The 23,010-nt window shown below is 47.6% G+C and overlaps 1 protein-coding gene across 2 annotated transcripts in view; it reads left to right on the top strand.

Annotated features, from left to right (window-relative positions):
* The window catches only part of PARG (poly(ADP-ribose) glycohydrolase), a 722,753-nt gene that overhangs the window by 161,328 nt on the left and 538,415 nt on the right, over positions 1-23,010 (top strand). For both annotated transcript variants that reach the window (XM_085608405.1, XM_085608413.1), the window contains exon 5: positions 14,184-14,306. In XM_085608405.1, coding sequence (XP_085464531.1) covers positions 14,184-14,306 — 123 coding nt within the window. The remainder of the gene's footprint in view (positions 1-14,183; positions 14,307-23,010) is intronic.

Here is a 23,010-nt window from a genome sequence, read left to right on the forward strand (position 1 = left end):
TCGACATTCGGCGCTACGTTTGCGCTGTATATATATTTGAAAATTATATTATATATTTTATATATAAATTATATTTTTATGTGACTTAAATAGTTAAACTCGAACACTTATGCATATGCGACTCATATCACTAGATCCGACAGTACCCAAAACTTTCAAAATAACTCAGAAGGAAACAGCAGGGCCAGTCATTGGAAACATTATGCGGCAAACTCTAGTGTAAACCTACATGAGTGACCAGCACCAATGATGCGGTCCAGCTATTAGATGTTTTAGTTAAGGAGTCTTAAATGCAGCAGAGGTCCTAGACTCTATCTTTGAGAATCAAAATCTGCATTTCCTACCGAGCGTGTGGATAATATATATGCTTTTATTTATCCGACAGAGTTTCATAAATTGGATAAAAATTGCTTCCAATCTGAAGGACTATATAGATTAGTTTTAAGTGCCTAGTTCTGTTTAAATCTGACATGATCCAAGACCTTTCGTTTTTCCAAAAGAATATAAAAGTCATGCAGTGAGTTATGGATCAGCTTATTTCAGCAGTTGGTTACTTTGGCTCATGACCATTTAGCAATGACTTGAGCTATTATCGATCACAGCGTGGAACCCCCCAGAAGCCTATGTTTTTTAGCCTCTCAGTTTTTTCGTTGCCTATCAAGGGTTGTACTCCCACTTCCACTGGGATGCATGATGGGACTGTTTTACATCTAAAAAGTTTGCTTGATCATCAATTCAATCCGTTATTAAGATTTGGATCTCAAATAAGGTCCCCAGAAAGCTTAAAACTAGTTACACTAAAAATCAATCACATTATACCATAATAGTATTGAATAAATACATATTCACATCCTTTACCCACAATCATATAAATACATATATTGACATAGTTCCAGAAGACTAGGGTACAGCACTATAAAACAAATATTCCATTTGATGTCCAGAAAATTCTCCCTAAAAATATGGTGCTGGATGGTATATACACGCATACTACAAATAAGAGGGAAAATCTGCCCCCTAGACAACCATAGAGCTAAATCCAGTAAAATACATGCATATATTTCATTATACTTAAGACTTCTATGGATAAAAGCAATTCATAAAACATAGAAAGAAAAGTTATAATTTTTGCAAATGCTCCATTTCTGTTTCAAAACCCACTCCCTCATAGCAGCAAGATTATGTGGAAATTACTCTGAGAAAATATGATCAATATACAATCTTAACGAAAGTCTGCGTCTAGATCTGCAGTTTACATTCTTACTAATCACAATTACCGGAGCACAAAATAATGAACTTCTATTAAGTTTTAGTCTCCAGTGATTCCTGGAAGGATTCTCCCCAATCCCCCCCAACATGCTTGATCATCATTGCGCCATATCGCGCCTTTCATTAGGTACACTATGGCCGAACTGTTTTACGCACCTCATTGTGTGTGCATGTTGGTGAACATACTATTGCTAACCCAGGAGTGGGACTCAATTGCCCTGGGCGTGGCTTCTCTCTTAAAGTCCCTAAACATTTTAGTCCCTTACTTAAGAAGGACTTTGGACCTGTGACACAAGATGGATTGGGTACTGCTATCTCTCCCTCTCCTGAAAGGTCATTTTCTACAGGGCTTCTAAACTGTTGCTCTTTCTTTACATAGACATGCACTTGATATTTACCATTTTCTAATTGATAGTAACTGGTGTTTGCTGTTCCTCACCGAAATCTGGTTAAAAGACAGATCTGCCACCGATATTGCTCTAGCAATTCCCCAAGACTTCTCTATCAAGCATTTTGATTGAGATGATAGAAATGGGGGCGGGGTGGCCATTATACATCGCTATGTTTTTATCTGGCTCTTATTTCGTTTGCGAGATGGGCGGGAGCAGAGGGCACACTCCGGTTGCAGCTAGCACTTAGGAGGGATGACGATAAGGCATTGGCGACGGCCCGTGCATGGGAGGCGTTGGTGGTGGAACTTCAGGGGCTGATGTCTGACACGGGAGGAGATGGGAACACATCCGATCGAGGGGAGGAAGCGGCAAGTGGGGAGTAGGAGGGAAGCCATGGGGAGAGGTGGACACACGAGCCGTGGCTAGACATGGGGGGACAACCCGAGCTTCCAGGGAACGGTCTAGGTAGCTGTACATGATTCATAGGAAGGTGGGGTCTCAACAGGAGGAGGACAGGCAGAAGGGGGCACACTGACATGGGCTGAGGGAGGGATAGGGTGGGGGGAGCCCACGCGGGAAGGGTGATTTTTCTTATGTTCAAATGCCTGAAATATCAAGGGTGACACTCTCCGGTGGAGGACTGAGGCTGTTGGGGGGTTGCATTGCGATGTTGGACAGAAAATAATAAAAAAAATATTTAAAAAAAAAAAAAATGTTTTTATCTGGCTCTGTCTCTAAATGTAACAATGTTAATAATATTGAAGGCGTGTCCTTCAATATTATTTTAGCTCCTACTTTCGCAGTATCGTGCATGCTTATTTATTGCCTGCATGAAGCCACATCTTTAAACCTTTTGACTAACACTTTAGGTCACCTTTCTCCACAGCATACTAACTTTGTTTTAATAGGAGATTTTAACCTTCACATGGATGACCTTAACAACAAATCTGCACAGCAATTTGTGAGCTCCTTGGAGAGTTTTAACCTTGACAGCTGATTAAGGTGCCTACTCTCAAAGCTGGTCACACTTGACCTTATTTTAGCTAACCCTTTGTTAGTCAAGGTAAAACAAGTTTTGAAACTTGTTTGGTCTGACTACGTTTTGATCCCTTTTAAATTTGTAACCCCAACTCCCCGTGACCCGCAAGGTCTGACCAAGAAGATGTCTAGTCCTTGGTATAGGTTAAGGATTTTCTTCTCACGGATGCGCATCAGTCCTTTAGCTGTGATAGGACTGGCGATTTAGAACAGGACACAGAGCGTTTTAATAGCTGGGTCACAAAGCTTTTGAAATCCTACTCCTTAATTTCGTACAGTGTAGAATGTCAACCCTTCCTTCTAATTTGATGGCTCTTATCTTTCTTAGTTCCCTGCTTCTGATTAGGTTACTGTGAAGTTCTTCCAGGTATTGGATGTCACAAATGACAGGTACACTTTGCTCCAAGCAAGTTGCATTTATTTTCAGGAAAATAACTCTAGTCACAGCAAGTGCAACAACACAGTTTCAGCTCTCCCTCTCGATTCCAACTCCCAATCTTTAAACACAAACATTCTTAAACAGAATGGGAAAGAGGAATATACCAACTAATAAGGCAATCCCACCCCCTTCTCGAACACGAACAACATTATAAACAAGCATTGGCATAGCCAATAGGTCTCGCTTTTGGGACCTTATAAGTATTTAGTTATGCAGCACAATATCCTGGGTGCAACAACATCAACTGTTGCATGGCTAAACACTTATAAGGTCCCAAAGGCGATACCTATTGGCTATGCCAATGCTTGTATTAATAGTCTTGACCAGCCTTTGTTGGAGTCTAAAGCTGACTGTCTCCCATCTAAGTAATCGCCCGCTTCCTGCTTTGTTGCATGCGGATGACGCAGTCCTGGTTGAAGAACCGCGAGGGGACTGCAAACCCTTCTAAACGCCGTTATTACCTTTATGGATAAGTTAGACCTGGCAGTTAATCCCTCTAAATCCTTTGTGATATTGGTGGGTCCTAGCTCGGCCAAACGTAATCCTTTAGAATCTGCAATCATACAGTTGCTAAAGTGAAGGCTTTTCCATATTTAGGGGTTTTCTTTGGCTCCAACATGTCCTCAAAACCATTGGCGGCTGCTAAGAATGAGAAGCTTTCCACAACTGCTGCTGCAGTTTTTCAGTAAACCTCTTAAGACCCTGGTGAAGATTTATCAAGCCAAATATATCTCGAAGGCTTCCTATGGCAGAGATATCTGGAGGTGTATGGCACTTGATCTCTTGCAGAATACTGATCATATTTTTGCCGTGGTTACATTGTATTCCCCAGAGCACCCTCTCACAGTGTGTTAATGATGACTTGGGGGTAGGTTATCTGAGTGTTTTTTTGTTTTAGCTCTTCGTTCTCTGTTGGACTGGATTACACTGTGTACTAAAGAACTAAGCCTGAATAGGATGATATTAAAGGACTGCCTTTCAGTTGATGGTGCACTAAGAATCCCTTGGACCAAATATATCTTAGACTCTTTCATGCAGCTGGGGAGAGAGGAGCTTTTTTATAATACCAAGAGTATTCGTAAATTGGGCGAAGGTCAGCCTCTTGCAAAGAAGAGCTCTGGATAGAGAGGAGTTAAAACTCCGGAAGCCCACGGTTCAGAGCTATGTGGTGTTGACGACGCAGACGATGGTGCCCTAACTCGCTTTTGTTAAAAACAGAGACCTCTATTTGCTCACTAGGTTTAGATTCAATCTTTTGCACTTACTGATAGCTTCCCCCAGAAGATGTTGTGATCCTGGGTCTATGGGTGCTTCCTTTGGCTGCGGCTGTGTCTCTACAGGACACCCATCATTTTGTAAACTCTTTGTCGAACCTAGAAGAACCTTCATTATTGCACTATTGAAGGGCAAGGTTTTTTTTCAAGTTCGTCCTGCCTTAGTATGTTGACTGATGAATTTGTGATTTTTATTATTGCTTGCTCTTTAAAATCTATTTTGTATCTCATAAATTTGCGGAAAGATAAAATGTGTTTTATTTATTTTGTTGGTATATTTAATGGATGTTATGTACCCTGAATTTGTGTGCATAATGATTTTATTACATGTGTGTACTTTTATTGTTCTAATGAATCCGAACAAAGTAGGAAATTTGAATTTGAAAATTTCTATTGTTAAAAATATGGATAACACTGGAAAGCTGTTGTTCCAATATGTAGTTCTGCTGCATGGCAGATTGATAGTGTCTTGCCAGGGGCCTAAAATATGTGAGTTTTGTTACTGGACAAATACTCTATTGTTCTACTGTGTATATGAGCTGATGTGATCATTGCTGGCCTGGAAACTGAGGAACAGCGTCTGGCTTCTTGTGGGTCATTGTGATGTTAGACTTTAAATCCTGTGCAGTCACCAGTGTATAGAACAAGGGTCACCAACCTTTTCTGTAGTGATAGTTACTTCTGATCAGTGAAAATCATTGTGAGCCACTGAGGGCCAAGCAACTCGTTGCCAGACACGCCCAGGTTCATTGACTTTAAGCCTAATGTCCATAGAGCCAGATATCATGGTTTGAACAAGATACTTTGACTAGGGACACTGTGACATGGCTGCCATGTGGGTCAGAGAAAGTGTAGTCTTTGGGGTTGTATGAACATGTGTGCGTATGAATGGGATATATGTACATGGGTGACTGAGAGCCTGTGTCGAATGTACTTGTGGCACAGGACATAACTTTCACCTTGTGTGTCACTAGTCCATGTATAATACAAACATACAACCATTTTGTTTAATTATGAAACATTCAAAGTGCAGAAAAACGTTCTGTATAAATGTTCAGAATATGGAAACATTTTCTGCACTTGAAATGTCTCCTACCTAAAATTATGGCTGTATTTTTTAGTTAATACGGCTCCCTATTTTTTGTTTTTACGTATTTTTTTACAGATAACTAAAGACAGAAAACAATGTGTTTTCTGTCTGTATTTATTCCTAAAAGTAGATAAATACAGAAAATTCTGCTTCTTTCATGAATTGTAGCCCAACAGCATTTCTTCAAATAATGGCATATGTCAACATACTTTTCTGGTATAATGCTAAAAGTTAGTGGATGTATTGTTACGTAATATTTGGCAGCCTAAATAGCTAAATCACAACAGTCTGGGTGCCTCTATCAGTTAAATAAATATGGAAATGTACAGTTTTACAACGTCATTTATAAACTAAACATAAAATAAATATGGATAAATACAGATAAAATGGTCAAAAGATAAATATGGATAAATACAGATGGAAATGTTAAAAAAAGAAATACCATAAAATTGGGAGCCCTAGTTATAAATATGGCACAGTGTCAATGAGCCACTGGGAGCAAGATGTTTACTATGTCTAAAGGCGACACTTTGAAATGGGAGAAAATTAAACTGAAGTTAACTCTTATTAATCTATTAAACTAAATAATTAACTTTGTTTATGTGGATTCCATAAAACTCATCATTTACATTTCCTCATGCTTCAAAGTGACACTTTTACAAACAGCAGGAATCTTGCTCCCAGTCACCTGTAGACACGGCGCAATATTCATACCAGACATATACATTTGTTTAGATGGGGGAATTTAAAGTGGAGAAACATGCTTCTTAAAACATTAAGATTTAATTGGCTTAATTGAAAATGGAGAAAAACATTAAGACTTAATGCTTCATAGAAATATGTTTCTTCACTCTAATTTTCTCCCATTTAAAAACCTGATTGTAATTTTCATTTATAAATATGGCACAGTGGCCACTGGGAGCAAGAGTCCTGCTGTTTGTAAATTTGACACTTTTAAATGGGAGAAAAATAAAGTGAAGAGTTAACTTTTTTTTTTTTTTTTTTTAATTCTTTTTATTGGCATTTAGTTATATAAACGTACATTTATCACGTTTCACATAAATGGCTGCAACATATACGTAGCGGGGTAGACCATCATTGATTTCGAGATTACATTTACATCGTGGCTGGTGTGAGTATGGTCTGCGGTGTAGCAGGTCTGTGCCAGTTAAAGAAGAACTAGGGGGAGAACTGAACTGGGGAGTGCCATGGGGTTCTTAGTGTTGGGGTGAGGCGCACACTATGAGTTCGTTATTGCCTACTCCATCATGCAGCTACTATTCACCTAGGAGGGAGTGTGTATGCTGGCTGATATGGATTGCTGTTGAGCGTTCCCGCTGGGGGGAGCTAGACCCGATGAATCCAAGGGGACCGCGGAGGATTGTGGAGGGGGGTCTCCTATCCCGGGAGCCTGTGCGGTGTGAGGTTGTGTGGTGCTGGGGGTATGTAGGTCAATGACTGGGGTCTCTGGAGTCTGGGACTGCCTAAATTGGTGCAGCAGGAGCGCCCATTCTAGGGAAATTGGGATCTTACGTATACCTTTGGCTTCTTCCTCCCTGATTGCGTCTTCCTCGGCCGCAGCCCATTTGAGTACCGCCCCCACCCATGCCGCGATCGGGGGACCTGATGGGGCCCGCCAGTGCATGGCTATACAGCGTTTGGCCAGTAGGTGGGCTAGGAAAACAAAGCGCATTGGTATTTTATGACGTTTCCTCCGTCCCAGAATGCCGAGTGCACAGCCCTCCCAAGTAGTCAGATGGGACAGCCCGGTGAGATCCCTGAGCGTCGCGTGGATAAATGACCAGTAGGTCTTAATGCCCGGGCAGGTCCAGAACATGTGGGAGAAGGCTGCGTCTCCTGCCTGACAGCGAGGGCAAAGGAAGGTCGTGTCGGGGAAAAAGCGTTGAAGGCGCGCAGGCGTAAGGTATGCCCTATGTAGGATGTGAAATTGTATGTTCTTGAACCGAGCGCTCCTGGAAACTTTTTTAGGGAACTCTATCGCTCTGTCCCACTCGTTATCATGAACCGATCGCCCCGCTTCCTCCTCCCAGAGTGCCCGGAGAGATCCCAGTAGTGGGGGTGCCAGTTCCCTGATTGATTTGTATAGCCATGCGGTGAGATGACGACCCGGTCCCATTCGCAAGATTCAGTGTAGAACGGGGTGAGTGGGAGGTTCCCCTAGTGCGAGATCGGAGTATGGTCGGTAGCAGCCAAGGAGTTGTCGGTGAAGCAGGAACTGTCCAGGGGGTAGGTCATAGTCGGTATGGCCGGAGCGGTCCCCCTTCAAACAGTGCCTCTGCTTCGGTAATGTCTCTAGACGTCCATTCCCGAAGCATGGTAGGAGTAAAGAACCCCCTATGTCTGGGCCAGCCGACTAGTGGCAGTAATGGTGTGTATGGGGGGCGATCTGTCGCCATGCGGTGTATACGCTGAATGCACTTCCGGGCTATATCTACTTGTAGGGGGTAGGTACGCGCAGGACGGAATCCTGGCAGAAGTAGACGACGTAGCTCCGGCATGGGTATATGACCCGTGATTGTATGTGTTTCAAGTGTATATCTGTCTGCCGTCCAATATGAAAGCCACAGGAGCTGCGATGCTAGAAAGTAAGCTTCAAACGACGGCGCACCAAGCCCCCCTTGTGTCGTGGGCAACTTCAGTTTTGCTAGCGCGATCCTATGCCGCCCCTTACCCCATATTAAAGAACTGAGGAGTTTATCCAATTCCCTGAAGAAGGAGCGAGGTGGGATTACTAGGAGGTTAGTGAAATAATATAAAAGCCGCAGGACCAGAATCATCTTTGCCAAAGCCACCCGGCCCATTGGGGCCAGCGGAAGGTTCCGCCAGAATCCAATGGAGGACCGTATCCCCGCGAGCGCCCTGCAGTGGTTACCCTCGTATAGGTCGACTGGGGAGTGATATAGACAAATCCCGAGGTATTGGGGGCCCTCTGCTGCCCACTGTAGTTTCCGGTTCCCGATCCAGACATCCTGAGAGGGGGCCTCCGGGTGGAGGGGGTATACCATCGATTTGTCCCAGTTCACTTGCAGGCCTGAGGCCTCCGTGAACTCCGTCAGAGCGGTCTCGAGTATGGTGAGATCCGCCGTCACATCTCGCAGGTATATGAGGAGGTCGTCCGCGTACAGGAATACACAGTGTGTAACGTCCGCTAGTGGAATACCCCAAGCTTGCCCGTCCCGGCGCAGCCGGATAGCCAAGGGCTCCACTGCGAGCGCGAATAATAAGGGTGAGAGGGGGCACCCTTGTCGTGTGCCTCTGTGTATAGTGAATTCCGGGGAGATGTAGCGACCGAGACCGACCCGAGATGTGAGATCGGTGTAAAGGAGACGAGTGTAGGCTAAGAGCGTGGGACCCAGTCCCGCCCGTCTGAGGACGGCGAAGAGGAACTGCCATGTTAGGGTGTCAAACGCCTTCTCAAGGTCCAGAATTAGGCACGCCGCCCGCGGGTAGCGATCGCCCAGTTGGTCCTGGATATGAAAAAGGCGCCGGATATTGTGAGAGGTGTTCCTTCCCGGGACAAAACCACATTGATCAGGGTGGACCAGTGGCCGTATGAGTTGCGAGTACCTGTCTGCTAAAATTTTCCCCAAAATTTTGCAGCCCGCCGTAAGTAGTGTGATGGGGCGATAGGAGGCTAGGAGTTTGGGATCCCGGTCGGGTTTCGGGAATGTCACGATCACCGACGCTCTCATGGAACGGGGCAGTTTACCGAGCTTGAGTGCCGAGTCCAGCACTGCTGATAAGCGGGGAGTCAGCAAAGGGGCAAAGGTGGCATAGTATTCAAGTGGAAACCCGTCCAGGCCTGGGGCCTTACCACGGGCCAGAGCTCGTATCGCGCTTGTAATCTCAGTGGCTTGTATCGTGGCATTCAACCCTTTCCGGTCTGTAGCCGAAATCTGGGGGAGGGATAGAGGGGTCGAGGAAGTGGTCGATGGCCTCTGGATCAAGAGAGGAGGGGGCAGTGTAGACCGCCGAATAATGGTGATAAAATGCCTGGAGGATCTCATCCTGGGATTGTACCAAGGTGCCCCGGGAGTTTATAATCGCAGTGATGGGCCAGACCTCGGCATCTTGCTTGGCGAGCCATGCCAAGAGCGTGCCCGTTTTATCGCGGTCCCTGTGCATTCGGGTTGCATAAGACCGAAAGTTGTGGCATCGAAGATCCACGCATGCCTCTTGATATGCCGATTTGGCTTGGGCGACTTGGGCCGCCGTTACCACCGACTGATCTGCCGCTTTCGTGGCCGTGGCCAGTCGTTGTTCCGCCTTCTCTAAGGCTTGCTCCAAGGTATGTCTTATCCCTACTCTCTGCCGGATACATTCCCCGCGAGCTACCACCTTGAAGCTATCTCACTCGACCAAGGTCAATGATGCAGTCCCTATGTTATGCGTAAAGTACTCTGTAATGCTGCTTTGGAGTTCGTGCGTGAAAACCTGGTCTGTGAGGCATTCCCGTGCTAATCGCCATGTGGTGACCGGGGATCGCGGAGGTCTCCATTGGAGACTAAGCAGATGCGCATCGTGATCTGAAACGACTCTACCCAAGTAATCCGAGTGGCATATTTGCGGGAGGAGCGTTGCGGTGCAAAGGAATCGGTCAAGTCGAACTCGCAGGTCGTGTGGGATGGAGTGAAAAGAGTAAATACGGGCCTGAGGATGGTGTAATCTCCATACGTCTGTAAGCGACCAATGTGCGACCCATGCTTTAAAGCGCTCGATTTGTCTGAAGGCGGAGGAGTGCGGGAGCGGGGGATGCGACCGATCCAATAGTGGATCTAGGATACAGTTATAGTTCCCGCCTAGTATCCAGGGCACATGCGTGAATTGGGCTAGAGCGTTCGTGAGTCGGTCCCAAAATTTATCCTGATCGACATTTGGGGCATATATACTTCCCAAGACGACCGCCCTCCCGTCCAAGAGTCCCTCCAGTAGAGCGAATCTGCCGTCTTTGTCCACCACCCGACTAAGTTCCCGGAAAGGGGTACCCGGGCGGATCCATATCAGTGCCCCCCCCGGGCAAACGAGGAGTATGTCGTGGCGCAGAGGAGTCCGCGCTACTTTGCTCGCAGCTTGCCCACTTCGGCTGAGTTAAGGTGGGTTTCCTGTAGGCAGAGAATGGATGCTTTCTGTCGCTTCGCATAAGCATATACCGCATAGCGCTTACATGGGGTGTGTAGGCCGCGGGTATTGAGCGTGAGTATGTGGATGTTAGTGTTATTCGTCACCTGTGCCATGAGTAGTATGGTCTGTGGAAGGGTCGGGCCAGGTGTCCACTGAGCAGGGTTTCGAGTGATCTCCTAGGGATGCGCCGCGCCCGAGAGGAGTAATTAGGCAGCGGGACTGTCCGAGCGGTCAGTCGGTGGCATGAGATCCCATGGCTGGGTGGAACATGTTCGAACCGGGGTAGTAACAACGCAGGGGGGTGCGGGAAACTGTCCCAATACATAGGACTCATCGTTTAGGAAACGGTGTGTCCAAACTTCCTCCCGTAACACAAGGGGGGGAACTGCTCTATGTGATAGGGGGTGACGGCGTGCAAGTGCGAGGTCACACGGTTAGTGGGCATGTAGAAAAGGCAATGCGCGTCTTGTGCAAGGGGTTGGTTCCGGCGTATGAGACAACGTGCATGAGGTGAACTTCACATATAAGGATATTGTGCGACAGTCTGTATGTCCAAGTCACTTCAGGGTGAGGCACGAGAGATCAGACCATCCAGCAGCCCATCCGCGGTTTGCGGGGAGGCGTGGGGGAGTGCTGCCAGGTCAGCTCCCGAGATGGTGCTATCGCTGTCGTTGTCGCCGTCTGATGAGAACAGATGTGGGGGTCGGTCTATGGACTCCGAGGGTCGCGGCGAGCGCAGATCGATAGCTGCCTGCAGAGCCTCACGCCTTTCTCGCATTATTTGTTCAAGGTCGGGCGAGTCATGAGAACCACCTGTTGATCTGGGTTCGGTAGTACGGATCTTCTTGGGGCGTTTCCGAGTGCGGGCAGGTTGGAGAGGCGAGCCCCTGTGAGGGTTGGATGCTCGCGGGCAGTGCTGGTCTGCCCAGTCTTGTGCGGCCTCCACGGATGTGAAGAAGAGGGAAGCCCTGTTGTGAAGGATCTTTAGGCAGGCTGGGTATAGCAGAGCATATTGAATCTGATTGTCTCGTAGTCTCCGCTTTACATCCAGGAAGGAGGATCTCTGCTGTTGTACTGCTCGGGCATAGTCCGGGAAGATCATTATTTGGTTGTTTTCCACCCGTAGTGGTGCTGCCACCCTCGCCGCCCGAAGCACCGCGTCCCGATCCCGAAAGTGCAAGAACTTAGCCAGGAGCGGCCGGGGCGTCGCACCAGGTGGGGGTCTCTGGGCCGGCACTCTGTGAGCCCGCTCTATAGAGAAAAAGGCTGTGCGATCTGTGGACGGAGTGAAAGACTTCAGCCAAGTGTCCATATAGTCTATAGGATTTCCTTTCTCGATGCCCTCCGGTAGTCCCAGCACTCGGATGTTGCAGCGTCTTGAGCGCCCTTCCAAATCGTTTGCGCGTTCCTCCACTGCAGTTAGACGGTTGAGGACTCCCTGGAGCGTCGCCTGGTGGTCTTTCAGCATTGGTTGTATTTCCTCAAGTCTGCTCCTCTGTGCGTACCCGATCAGCTAATTTTCGGTGGTCATCCCGGAGAAGGTTGACATCTGTCGCCAGGGTCCCGAGGCGCTCTTCCATAGATAGACGGGACAACTCGATGGCGGCCAGGACCTTATCCAGCTTATCCGATATTGATAGGTCTGTGAGGGGTGCTGTGCCGGGGGTCCAGGTCCAGGCCTTCGGCATGTTCTCCGGGGCTGTCTCCAGGACCGTGTGGTGCTGCGCAGGTCTTGATTTCCCCATCTTGACATCACGCGCGGTGAGCGGGCTGGTGCCGTTGGTCAGGTCTCAGGAGCCCATGGTGGCGCCAGGGGTCCGCAAGGGGCACGGTGGTAGAGGGCAACGAGAGAGCAGCGTCGGGGGGGGCAGCAGCCCGGGCCAATATTCGGGGTCTCCCCCCGCAGGCAGGGCACAAAGCCACCGACGTCCGGTCCCAGGAGCCACCTGCACGGCACCTCCGGTCGCAGAGCCCTCACTCCGAGCCCCCGTCCGCCTCCGACGCCGCGGGCGGGAACTCTCTTGCAGCGCCCGCGAAGTCCGGGGGCCGCACTTCACCGAGTGCGACTGTGATCCCCCCGTGGCCGTCCGGGTCCGGTCCCCTCCGGAGGCTCCCAACAGAGGCATGACCCCCACAGCTCCTCGGGGTGTAGACGACTAGGCCTGGTCCTGTGTGGTGGGGAAGCTCTGATGTGCGTCACGTCTCCCCATAGTCCGCTGTGTGTCCCCTGCGCCTGGTGTCCGGGGCGTCCCCTTCAGATTGAGGGGCGCGTTATCACCTCGCGCCGATGTGACCCTTCACTCCGGTACTCTTCAACCACTACGGCCTCCCGGGGGCACCAGGAAGCCCTCTGGCAGTTCTCTGCAGATAGTCAGCGAGCGGGACAGGCTGGAGCGCTTCAACCCCCCCCCCCGGACACCGCCAAGGAGGTCGTCTCTGTCACTGCCCTAGGTGTAGAGGACTCACCGGTGGTGTGGGGAAGGGCCCGGTGTCTGCTTGGCGGCCATTTTAAGGTCAGGCAGGCCACACGAGGGAGGGCCAAAACACCCCCAGGTCGTGTTGTGCTCGCCGGGTCCCAGCGCCTCTTCACGGCCCCCCAGGAGCGGGTGTACCTGGGGCTGTCACCGGCGGTGTCCAGATCCTCCTCCGGCGCGAGGCAGGCTCTCCGCGCCTGGAATGGCGGGTCCGCCCGGGGCGGCGATGTCCCCCTCCTCTCGAGGCGGCCCGCCGCGGTGGCCCCTGGTCCGCTGACGGCCCTTCCTAGGCAGGTAGCGATGTAGGGACAGCGCGGTGCACCGCTATCCCCAGCGTCTCCCCCTGCGCCTTCCCCGTCTCACTCACGGGAGTCGCGGCGCCATTTTGAGTCCCGGGCGACGGCGGTGTCCAGTCCTTCCGGAAAAAACCACATTCCCGAGGCTCAGGTCATCATCGAGCCTCCCGCCGCATCTCGCCACCTTCCAGGCACTGTCCGGCGCGTTTTGATCCACTGAGCACCCGCTGTGACGCTCTGTAGCACAGCAGAGAGGCGCCCGATCGCGGAGCCTTAGCGATGCACAGCCGCCATCGTGGCTTGCTTAGCCACGCCCCCATAAAGTGAAGAGTTAACTTAATAATTAAGTTAACTCTTCGCTCTTCGTTTTAATTTTCTCCCATTTAAAAGCATTCAGCAACATAATTTTTTTCTCAGCTCCAATATTGACTTGACAAGGACTTTTATGTAAGCGTTTAATACCTCAGTGCTTCAATTCCTCACTTCTGTGCCCCAGCCGGAGTCATAAATCAGAGTGAGCACTCCTCATTATCAGCCCTCGCTCTCTGCAGCCTGATGATCATGTAAAATAAACACCACCTTCCCTTAACTTTAAAAAGGAAAATGTGACTGTGCTTATTTAAAAATGAACTCAAGCCTGCGAGCTACTCTGAAGGTGTCTGGGAGCTACTGGTAGTGACTGTTTGGGCAAGCCTGGTATAGAAAATGTGTCTCATAGGTGTAATGAACATTAATGTAATATTTTGTTTTCTCTTTTTATAAATTTCAGGTCGATCTTTTGAAGGAAGGAGAGGTGCCCAAGCCTTACCCATCTCAGTGCAGGGATTCATGGGACAGCAGGCATGTGAAAATGCCCTTCTCTGACCAGAACCTCTACCCAGTTGAAGATGAGGTAGTACATTTTGGGAACTCGTTTGACGGGAGTAATATTAAAATAAGCCATAAACACTGCCATTCCATGAGTGCAAGTGCAGAATGTGCAAGTATAAATGTAATAAGCTAAAACATACAATAGGTAAGAAATTTATAGCAAGCTGTAATAAAAATGTGCCAACAATACTAGGTATATTAATGACAGTAGCAAATAACTGTAATTCATATATAAATCAGAAACAGGACAAATATAATTTAATCCAAAATATATATATTTTATTTATATTCACCAATCATTTTTTTACTATGCAAATATATATCATCATTTTTTTTTTATCTATCTATTAAGGTCGTTTCATTGTTTTTCTTACAAAAAGTGACAAGAATATATATACAGTGCTAAGTTTTTACACAGTTACATCACTTTTATACAAACAATATATTGCAAAAATTCATAACTCAGTAAATGATCTGATCTAGTGAAATTGATCATGCGGTCGATGTATGGTCGATCAAAGCAATGCGGAAGATGGAGACTACGCGCGTTTCGGCAAAACTGCCTTCATCAGGGGACCGTCTATTGCAGTACAGCTATATGGGACATAAAACAACATAAATAAATGGTTACGCCTATATAATATATACATATATACCTAGGGTGTGGTCAACAATTGAATTCTTAACAATTTTATATGTTTATACAAAATACCGGCCAATTTCAATATTCGAGAAAAAACCACAGTTATATTGACTATAATGCATTTCATAGATTATATTGTGTATATATTTAGGGAGAAAAAGACAATAAGGTCACTCTTTACAAAGAATTATATTTACAGTATATACAATACAAAAAGACAGGAAAAAATCATACTAGCTCAAAATTATATTGAATCCATGAAAAGGAACATAAATTAAGATGCTGTTGTTCTGAAAAAGGTATGGCGGTGCTGGCAAAAAAGGTTTGTGAAATACTCAGTCTTTCCTCTCTCACTATATTCAGACAAAGCTAAATGCTTTGTGGACAAGTCATTCTGCGTTTCCTTTCACTGACAGTGTTGTCCCAAGTATCCCACTTTTGTTGGGCGAGGAGAAGAGGCTGTGTTCTTATAATCTGCAGAAAGGCCTATAGTTTGGCCGGAATCTTACCAAAGGAGTCAACTGCTCCGTTACTAGACAAATGCTTCGGGAGTGCTGTCCAAGTGTGGCATGTTTAAGTTTGAATACATGCATGAACATTTCTCAGAATGCACTGCTTAAGGAATTTTTGAAGTTCATAAATAGAAAGGGTAGACAGTCTACCTTTGAGCTGTTGCAACATCTGTGCGAATTAGCAGATATTACTACGGGTTGCAAGGGGTGGGGAGAGGAGGAAGGCCACATCTTCGGCTATCATTGTGAGAAGAAGGTAATTCCCTCTGTAATGGCAGTAGCCATTTGTCACCAATAACTGATGAGGTCCTTTAAATATTGCAAACGTGGAGCATTTAAACATAGGCCTTCACAGATATGTGGCTATTTGTGTCACCTTTACCAAAACGTTAATGCATGCCAGCACAAAGAAGAATATGATTTTTTTCCAAACTCTTCCTGTCCATTGGTATTAGTAGAGCAGACGTGGTGTTATCCGTGCCACTGTCATTCAGCCAGACCGTCATTGCACCTTGATTACCAAGAAAACCTTACATCCTAAATAATTTGTAAAGGCATGCATTTCTCCTTAACAACCCCTTCTCCAATTCAAATCTTACCTAATTGGCTTGAAGAATGTGACACCGGTGTAAATGTTTTAGTCTCTTCAGGAGATCCAGAGACAGTCTACTACTTTACACTTATTTTTTCAGTTGCATAAACATATATATTCATTGAAAATATTTTTTGTTATATCAATCTATCGGGGTATTGTAGAGTGCACTACTCACCCGTGAGGTCTCTAGGCGCTGAAGGGGGGGAAGGGGGGGGGGGAGGTGAGCTGCTCCGTTGGGGTCATTCGAAGAGCTAGGTATTGCAATATAAGTCCACAACAAAAAGGGGCTACTTTAAAAACAATTCTATAGTGAGTAGAGGTTGCTAAGGACAAAGGAACAGGCAGAAGAAAATACATGTTCGAGGCATATGAGCTGCAGATTACACACTTTTGCATAGATCGCCATCTGGTGTTGGGCCCGGATGTTTGCAGTTTGTTTTTCCTCTTGGAAAGACTTTGGAAGTCACGAGGTCGGTGACTCCTCCTTTGGGTCGTATTGCGCATGGGCTTCGGCTCTTTTTTCCGCCATCGGGCTCGGATGTAATCTTCGCGCACCGGTTCTGAACATTTCCAGTTCAACGATCGAAGCGGAATCCTCACCTCACATCGCGGTATTGTTTCAATCGCGATCTCCTCAATCCCCTTCTCATCGACAAACCTTCGATTCCAGTCGTCGACGGCGGCCTTCGGGCCTACCCAAGCTCTGGTCCCGGCTGATGGAAAGAACTCCATTCAAAAAGTGCCCTCGGTGGGTCCAAATTCCCCCACACCGATCTTCATGAGGTGTGCAACCTCTGCCTCTCCCCTGAACACGAGGCTCTAGATTGTCCGGCCTGTAAGTCTTTCAGATCGAAAAAGACTATTCGGGACCGAAGAGCCAGACGAAACATGGCACACTCCTCGACCTCCGTTCCAGTCGACATCTTCGGAGACGAAATCGAAGATCCGGGACAGCAGCGCACCGAAGAGGACCTCGTCAGTGCTTCCGAAGCCGACGACTCGGATGTGGAGGACATCACTCCGGCGCAGAGGGTCGTGAGTAATATACCCCCCCACACCCGCGCCGACACCCAAAAAGGCTTCGGTCACGCCTTCGCCTCCGGGCCTAGGCAAGACCAGAGACACTGCTTCACACACCCCACCTTCGGGCCCGGTGAAGAAGCCAAATAAGCCTTCCGGCGGCTCGGGCTCGAGCCAGCCTGCCAGCGGTGCCGAGAAACACACTTCGGCACCGAAAAATAAACCGGCCTCTACCTCGACACCGAGCTCCGCACCGAAGTCCTCGGTGTCGAAACCCAGCGCTTCCGTACCAACGGCATCTTCGGTACCGACCAAACCCCATAAGGCCCTCGGCACCGACACTTCCACGCCGAAGCCCACCTTGGCGCCGACCAAGAAATGGGAGGTTCCCAAGCCCAGTGCTAAGCAAACTGGCACGGACAAGCCTAAAAAGTCATCGGCCCCGAAGACTTCGGCGTCGACGGACCAAACATTGTCACAGGAACTATTTACACCGGATCACTTACAAAAAACTCTTACCAAGGATCCAAAAACTGGACATTTGGCACTCTCTTCCAAAAAGAGACATTTAGACAAACCGGCTCCGCCTCCACCTCCAAAGAGGAAGGACTCTGCTACCTCCCCTTTCAGAATACCTTCCCCACCTCCTCCACCTCCTCCACCCTCTCCACCTCCGCCTTCTCCACCCCCACCTCGTCGCTCTCCGACCCAGTCTCCAGATGATGATGATCAGGGGGACCCATATCACGATCCAGGGGATGTGCCCCAAGACCCCACCCCTACAGGATCCCCAGACCCATGGGACAAATACAATAACCCAGATATTCCAGACGTCCCACAAGATGACCTTTACCCTTCCAGGCCATCTCCACCGGAAGACTCATTAGGTTTCCACCACCTACTTCAAAGGGCGGCACATTATCACGGGGTAGAGTTACACACTGACCCAGTGGAGCAGGATTTCCTCCTCGACACATTTGATACCGCACATAGGTCTACCTCCATACTACCTATGCTCAAGGGGGTGGTAAAACGAGCGCCAGAGGTTTTCATTAACCCACGCATAGAGAAAAAGTACAAAGCTGCCCCCACAGTTCCTGCCTATATCAAAGGGCCAGCGCCACTAGATTCCCTAGTGGGTTCCACTGCACGAAAAAGGTCAAACTCCCAGGCGTCCGGCGAAGCACCACCACATGACAAAGAGTCAAAGCTACTGGACGCGTCAGGAAAGCGCACTGCGTCACAGGCAGCCAATATATGGCGTATCGCCAACACCCAAGCGCTATTGGCCAGATACGATAGGGCACATTATGATGTATTAGAAACCATAATGCACCACCTCCCGGAAAGATACAAAAAGAGGGCTAATTAATTGATTCAAGAGGGTAAGACAATAACTAACACCTCCATACGCTGTGCCTTGGATGCAGCAGACACAGCCTCCAGGGCCATTAATACTAGCGTCCTCCTCCGTCGCCATGCTTGGCTGAGAATATCAGGTTTCAAACCAGAGGTACAGGCCTCCATCCTAAATCATCCCTTTGACCAAGAACACCTATTCGGCCCAAAGGTGGATGAGGCCCTCGAAAAAATGAAGGAGGACACTGATACGGCGAAATCCATGGGAGCCCTGCAGTCACACCCTCCTAGGCGCTCCTTTCGCCGCTCTTCCTTTCGGAGTACATCTAGAGGCTACTCCTCAGCGCGTCCACTTCCTGCAAATCCCCCACTCAGTCCACCTTCACAAGGGGTTATCAAAGAGGCGGCTATAGGGGAAATAATAATAAAGGCAGGGGCAAAACAAATACCGCCCCCTCTGCCACACCGCCTACCCAGTGACTTCCCCCCGCTCCCTCCAGACCATCCCACTCCGGTCGGGGGCAGACGACAAAATTTCCTTCATGTCTGGGAGACCATCACCTCAGACAAATGGGTGACCCAAATTATTCGGTCAGGATACTGCCTGGAATTAACATCTACCCCCCCAAACATTCCACCCAGGCAACGCCCAATGTCACAAGAACATTCCACATTACTAAAACGGGAGGTAATCTCCCTCCTACAAAAACAGGCAATAGAACAAGTTCCCGTCAATCAGCAAAATTTAGGGGTCTACTCCCTATATTTTCTAATACCAAAAAGGGACAAGACTCTACGACCTATTTTAGATCTCCGGCCCCTAAAAACATAAATACATTCAGACCATTTTCACATGGTAATGCTTCAGCAGGTGCTTCCGCTCCTCTCCCAGAACGGCTTCCTCACCACACTGGACTTGAAAGACGCATACTTCCACATTCCAGTACACCATGCTCTCAGAAAGTACCTCAAATTTGAAGTGGACGGGCAACACTACCAGTTCAAGGTGCTCCCATTCGGAGTCACAACAGCACCACGGGTATTCACCAAGTGCCTAGCGGTAGTGGCGGTACACCTCAGAAGACAGCACATTCACGTCTTCCCATACTTGGACGACTGGCTGATAAAAGCCACGTCCTACAACCAATGTGTACACCACACCGCCACTACAATCCAACTACTTCACCAACTAGGCTTCACGGTGAACCACCAAAAGTCCCAACTAACACCATCCCACATAAAGCAATACCTCGGTGCCACCATAGACACCTCAAAAGCCATAGCCTACCCCAATCCGGCCAGGTTTGCAAGCATTCAGGCTTTGCGCCAAAGATTCATACTTCAACACTCCCTTCCAGCAAGAGTGTTTATGCAACTGATAGGGATGATGGCCTCTTGCATTTTCATAGTGCCCCACGCAAGACTCCAGATGCGTCCACTCCAAGAGTGCTTAGTGCGCCAATGGAACCAGGCCCAGGGGCAACTGACAGATCTGGTGTTGGTAGACGGTTGCACCCATCGCTCTCTGCAGTGGTGGAACACCACAAACCTTTCCAAAGGTCGACCGTTCCTGGACCCGGTTCCACAAATAATACTAACAGACGCATCGCTCTCCGGCTGGGGAGCTCATCTACTACACCTCACAGTGCAGGGCACATGGACGCCGCAACAAAAGTTACTCCATATCAACCATCTGGAGTTACTAGCAATCTCTCTAGCCCTAAAATCCTTTCACAGACGGATTTTAGGCAAGGCAGTCCTCATTCGCACAGACAACATGACGGCCATGTATTACATTCAAAAACAAGGCGGCACACACTCTCCACAGCTCTCTCAACTAGCACAGAGCATATGGTGACGGGCAATTCCACACAATCTTTCTCCTAGCCCAACATGTCCCAGGAGTCCAAAACAACATGGCAGATCTGCTCAGCAGACAGACGCAGCAGATCCACGAACTTCACCCGCAGGTTCTTCACCCGTTCTTTCAAGCGTGGGGGCATCCGCAGATAGACCTCTTCGCCACCCACGAAAACAAAAAATGCCCAAGCTTCGCCGCCAGATACACACACCCATTGTCCAAAGGAAATGCGATATGGAGGAACTGGTCAGGAAAATTTGCGTACGCTTTTCCCCCTCTCCCACTAATTCCATTAGTGGTGCGAAAGCTACAACAGCACTCCCTCACGCTGATCCTAGTAGCTCCAACATGGGCCAGACAACCGTAGTACACCACGCTGCTGGAACTCTCGGTAGTACCACACCAAAAGCTACACCTCTCACCATGCCTCCTAACCCAGAACCATGGAGAGATCAGGCACCCGGACCCAGCTCAGCTCAACCTTGCGATCTGGCTCCTGAAATCCTAGATTTCGGATACCTAAACCTTCCCCCTGACTGTATGAACTTCATCAGAGAAGCTAGACGCCCTACCACTAGAGCCTGCTACGCTGCCAAGTGGAAAAGATTTGTTGTTTATTGCCATAACAACACAATCAATCCTCTAGACGTGTCTATACAACACATCATATGCTACTTACTCCACCTACAAAGGTGTAATCTAGCATATACCTCCATTCGACTACACCTCGCAGCAATTGCAGCTTACCTAAAAAACAGGCAGCACCTATCACTTTTCAGAGTACCTGCCATTAAAGCCTTCATGGAAGGCCTAAAACGAGTAATTCCCCCCAGAGTACCACCCTCACCTGTGTGGAACTTAAATATCGTTCTCACAAGGCTAATGGGGCCGCCCTTCGAACCTTTGCATAAATGCGAACTGCAATTTCTCACATGGAAAACAGCTTTTCTTGTAGCCATCACTTCCCTTAGAAGGGTCAGTGAGATACAAGCACTTACCATACAAGAACCTTTTCTTCAAATGCACCAGAACAAGGTTGTTCTCCGTACCAACCCAAAATTCCTACCTAAAGTCATTTCCCCTTTTCACCTAAACCAATCTGTAGAATTACCGGTATTTTTCTCGCAACCTCAAACTGTTGCAGAAAGATGTCAAATGAGCCTTACTTTACTGTATCCAAAGAACACAACCTTTCAGAAAGACCAAACAACTGTTTGTTTCTTTCTCTCCACCACACAAGGGCAACCCCATCTCAAACTCAGGGATAGCTAGGTGGATTGTAAAATGCATCCAGATTTGCTACCACAAAGCAAAACGAACGCTATCCGTTCCCCCTTAAGCCCATTCTACACGAAAGATAGGGGCTTCTATGGCTTTTCTAGGGAACATCCCATTAGATGATATCTGCAAAGCAGCTACATGGTCAACACCGCACACTTTCACTAAACACTACGGTGTAGATGTGCAAACCAAACAACAAGCTAGTGTGGGCCAGGCTGTACTAAAAACACTATTTCAAACCACTGCAACAGATACCGGTGGTCGCCGCTAAGGTTGGGAACTGCTATATAGTCTATGCAAAAGTGTGTAATCTGCAGCTCATATGCCTCGAACGGAATATGCTACTTACCAGTATGCATCTGTTCTTGGCATGTAGAGCTGCAGATCTACACACGCCCACCCGCCTCCCCGGCTTCCTGTATCTGTTCCAGTCTATCTTATTTAGATACAACACACATGGGTTTCTTCACTGTTATTACTACGCTCCATCTTTCCCTGCTGGCGAAAAACAATCTGAGGATGGAGCTGAAGCCCATGCGCAATACGATCCAAAGGAGGAGTCACCGACCTCATGACTTCCAAAGACTTTCCAAGAGGAAAAACAAACTGCAAACATCCGGGCCCAACACCAGATGGCGATCTATGCAAAAGTGTGTAGATCTGCAGCTCTACATGCCAAGAACAGATGCATACTGGTAAGTAGCATATTCCTTTAATTCAGCTCTTTTTCAGTCTTCAGATCTGTATCCATCCAACATTGAACAAGGTAAGCCAACGAGTTGGATACCCCTTGGAAGAACTGTTAAAGATAAGTAATTTTTCCTTTTCCATTAAAGTTTATTTCCCTAGAAATGCCCATCCCATAAGCAAAAAATATGGTGCTTTGTATGGCTTGTTATCCACCTAAAAGGATTATCGATTAGTCATGATAAATACACTAAATACAAAACCTCATTCATTTAATGAAGTGTGGTACTAGTGCAACAATACTTTGTTCTTTGAAGTCCGATCATAACAATCACTCAGACACTCCTGTCTGACCCCGGTGATACACAATTTTTTTAAAGGTATGCACAAAAGATTGTGTTTTATCAATGACTCCTCCTGTGCTATCGAATAAATGGAGTTCCACTTAAAGTAATCGTCTCTAACAATGATCCACTGTTGCCCAGTACATAAATGAAGCAGGCACTAGAACAGGGATGTCCAACCTTTTCTGTAATAAGCGCTACCTATATTCAATAAAAATCACCTGGATCTACTAATAATATTAGTGTTGCAGTAGTGACCACATAAGATAAGATTACATTAGAGGCCAAGATATGAGCTGTTACAACTTACAAGGCATGGTTGCTTGTGATAATGCAAACAAAAAGGCTTTTTCGATGTGGAATGCCTCTACATGGGTAATGCATAGCAGCCATAACGGAAATGGCCCTGACACCAAGGTAATAC

This window comes from Triturus cristatus, chromosome 1_2, assembly GCF_964204655.1.
Source record: "Triturus cristatus chromosome 1_2, aTriCri1.1, whole genome shotgun sequence".
Taxonomy (NCBI): Eukaryota; Metazoa; Chordata; class Amphibia; order Caudata; family Salamandridae; genus Triturus; species Triturus cristatus.